At 40.7% G+C, this 3,686-nt stretch overlaps 1 protein-coding gene across 1 annotated transcript; it reads right to left on the minus strand.

Annotated features, from left to right (window-relative positions):
- Window positions 1–1,707: 1,707 nt before the first annotated feature.
- Window positions 1,708–2,880, minus strand: LOC149202637 (uncharacterized). Its single transcript, XM_089401653.1, has one exon. The coding sequence runs from the start codon at window positions 2,878–2,880 to the stop codon at window positions 1,708–1,710; it is 1,173 nt and encodes a 390-aa protein (XP_089257779.1).
- Between the last annotated feature and the right edge of the window lie 806 nt (window positions 2,881–3,686).

Consider the following 3,686-nt stretch of genomic DNA (forward strand, 5'->3'; position numbering starts at 1 on the left):
GCCGGTAAGATTTTGAACAACTGACAACCATATGGGTCTCAAAGAAAGCGGCAACGCTAAGTCGTCCCCGTCCATCCATACTGGAGAAGATAAAGACCAAGATTTGATCAACTTGTTCCACGTAAAAATGCCCTTTGTGTGGAAAAAGGAGATCAGTCCAGGAGGAAGCAATGATTCCAAACCATTCACCGTTGATTCAATACCGATATAGATGCTTGAGCCCAAAAAAATTCTCCACCTTAAGTTTCCCATGAAGAAAAACTGAATTTTCCTAAGACTTTGCCAAATGGCTGATCCACTTTTAATGCCCAGAGATTTTCTTCTATACTAGAAACCCATGCTCTTGCATTTTAGATATTTTCGATTGATGACTTTGCTCCACTTACCCTCACCATAGATGCCTCTATGAAGTGATTTGCATAGAAGGGCTTTGCCAAAAGTTCTCATGTGCATAAGGCCCCATCCGCCCGCCTTCTTCGATCTTGAGATAGAATCCATCTTAACTAAATGGAACTTGGACTGATAAGATCTTCCACCCCATAAAAAATTGGCAGCTAAAGAAACCATTTTGCTTATAACAGAAGCAGGAAGAAGATATAGGTGGGCCCAATAAACCGCCAGTTGAGATAGAACCGCCTGAACCAAGATGAACCTGCCCGCCAAAGATAGGAATCTCATCTCCCAGCTTGATATTTTTTTATAGAAGCGATCTATCAGCCATTGCCAGTCCTGTTTGCGATTTCCTTTTGCTTTCAGGATGAAACCCAAATATTTAAAGCCCTCCTTAATCGTTGCCTGGTTGATGCCGAACAGTGCTGCAATCCATTGAACTATCTCCAGATTGGACTCATTGTGATACAGCATAGATTTGTCCCTGTTTATGACCATGCCGGATGCAGACTGAAACTTTTGAAAGATCTCGTTTAGGCAGTACCATGTTGACTTACATAGCATGGCGAAAATGAGAATATCATCAACAAAAAGATTATGGGATAGGAATATATCCTTGCAGATCTTTATCGGCCTGCATCTTCGATCAGTCACAACTTTATTGATCTGAGTGCTGAGAGAGTTCATCACTAGAATAAAGAGCAGAGGGGAGAGGGGGCAACCCTGGCGAAGTCCCCTCTCCGCTTGGAAAAAAGATGATGGAATACCATTTATAATAACTGAATATTTAACGTTTTCGACACACGCCATTATCCAGTTAATACCTTGAGACCTCAACCCAATTTTGGCCAGCAGGATTCTAAGGAATCCCCAATCCACACAATCATACACTTTTTTCAAATCTATCTTTAGAATGGCCGCATCAATATTATTTGATAATATTGAAAATAAACATTCCTGAGTCATAGCAACCGCATCCAGTATGTTCCTATCTTTTAAAAACGCATGCTGGTCCCTTGTGATAAAAGAGTTTAGAACAGGCTTCATCCTTTCCGCTATAATTTTGGAGATGATTTTAAATAGAATATTGCATAAGGCAATAGGCCTGTAGTCCTTAAATGAATCTGATTGGTCCTTTTTCGGAATAAGAGCTAAGAATGTGGAAGTTAAAGCACTGTTAATGTTCCCAGATATACGGGAAGCCTCCACCATCCGCAGCATGTCAACCTTGAACATATCATAGAAATGAGAAAAGAACTCAATTGGCCAACCATCTGGCCCAGGACTTTTGTCCTTTTTGAAGGTCTTGATAAAAGCTTAGAGTTCCTCTTCTGAAATAGGCTTAAAAAACTCATCATTTGCAACCTCGTCAAACATAACAGGCACTAAATCCACAGCCCATAAGATGTCATTTATGTCGCCCTGTTTCCTCATATATTGATTCTGAAAGAACCTTGTGGCTTCAACAGATATGTCATGCTGAGAGAAATAGAAACCCCCATTACCATCTTCAATCTTCCAGATAGAGTTTTTCCTCCTTCTAGCATTTGCGAAATTATGAAAAAACTTTGAGTTCCGATCCCCCTCCCTGTGCCAGGTCATTCTGCTTTTAAGCTTCCAGGATGCTTCTTCCTTTTGCAGCAGCGTTTGTTTCTTTTTTTCCAAAATTCTGATGAATATTTTTTGTTCAAAAGTCAAGCAATCAAAATTTGCTGTGTTTGTAAAGATGGCTACCTCCTTTTTAATGTCATTCAGCTCCTGTTTATCCCTCTTCCTCCTTTGAATTTTCCAATCCTTTGCAACATCCCTTAGAGATTGAATCTTTTCCCGAAAGGTAGAAAAGAGAGCCATTTCAGATTCTTGAAGATCCTTCCACTTTTTTGTTATGACATCATTAAAGGATTTGTCTTCTAAAAAGATTCTATTAAATTTAAAGGAATAACCCAGCCTGAAGTCCTTTTCCTTCCATTCAAGAAAGATAGGTCTGTGGTCCGAGGTAAAATCATTCCCAGTACTTGCAACAGGCATCCCCCATTTTGCAATGATGCTGGCATTTATAATAAAACGATCAATTCTTTTTGCAATGAAGGCATGACCCGACCTGTTGTTATCCCAAGTTGGAATCATTTTTTCAGGAATGATATCAACAAGATTCCTATTCAGAAATTCCTGTCGGAGTCTGTCAGCCAATGGGTCTTTCTTCCTGCAATTACCCCAACACTCATCAGATTTTAAAGTCACGTTTAGATCACCTGCTATCAATAACGACTCAATATCTAGGATTTCCGAGGCAAACAAATTATCCCAAAAAGAGGTTCTGTTCCTGTAGGGAGCATAAACATTCAGGATGTTGAGGATCAAAGGCCGGCCTCTGATTGAAGCTGAGATAAGAATCCCAGCACAACATTTAAAAGCTTTTGCTTTTATCCATGCTGGATCCCACAATACTGCTAGACCACCAGACATGTCGTCTGCTTCAGTGGCAACCATATGCCAGGTCGGAAACATTCTTCTAAAGAAAGCCAAGGAAACTATGCTTGAATGCATAGTTTCCTGAATGAAGATAATTTGAGGACGAGCTGGAAAAAAGATCTCTTTTAGCGCCAAAAATTTTGGGAGGGCGCCCAATCCCCTGATATTCATTGATATTAAGAATGTCATTTTGAAGACTGTCCAGCCATACATGCTCTAAGAGGCTGAGAATCTGTTGAGTCCAGGATTGGTACATCTACAAGGGATAGGTTTGTGACACGAAGATCAGAAACATTTGATCTACCTCTAAAGTGACGACTGCCGCCCCTTTGCTTTTTTCTGACGGTAATATTTTTTGCGGAATTAGGACTGATAGAAGGATAGAGAGGGAAAGAGGGTTTATGAATGGTTAATGGTTCAAGAACCGAGGGGTTCCTCTGTAGGAAAAGATCTAAGTCACTATCGGATTTATTCACAGGAGATTCAGTAGGGGAGTTGAAAGGGGTCAGCGAGAGCATAAGTTCCTTTCCTTTTGACAAGCCAGTTGAAGGATTTGCAGAAGAGGGCGACGAAGAGGCTATCAGGATAGGATGGGATCCCACGACAAAATCCCCTTGATTCATGGCAGGAGGAGAGGGCACCGCATTCTCCTCAAAAGGCTAGGGAATAGGAGGACATTCAAATATCGTCGTATTTTGAGCTTCTGACTGTTCTTGAGGATTTTGTTGAGGGTGGCGGAGATCCAAGGCCTGAATATTAAATTGATTCTCTTGATTGCTTGCATCTTCAGAAGGAGAATCAGATCCGATATTTCTACCTTGATA

Source organism: Pinus tabuliformis, chromosome 2_1 (assembly GCF_031772625.1).
Source record: "Pinus tabuliformis cultivar Carrire ecotype Pingquan chromosome 2_1, CPIR1, whole genome shotgun sequence".
NCBI classification, from domain to species: Eukaryota; Viridiplantae; Streptophyta; class Pinopsida; order Pinales; family Pinaceae; genus Pinus; species Pinus tabuliformis.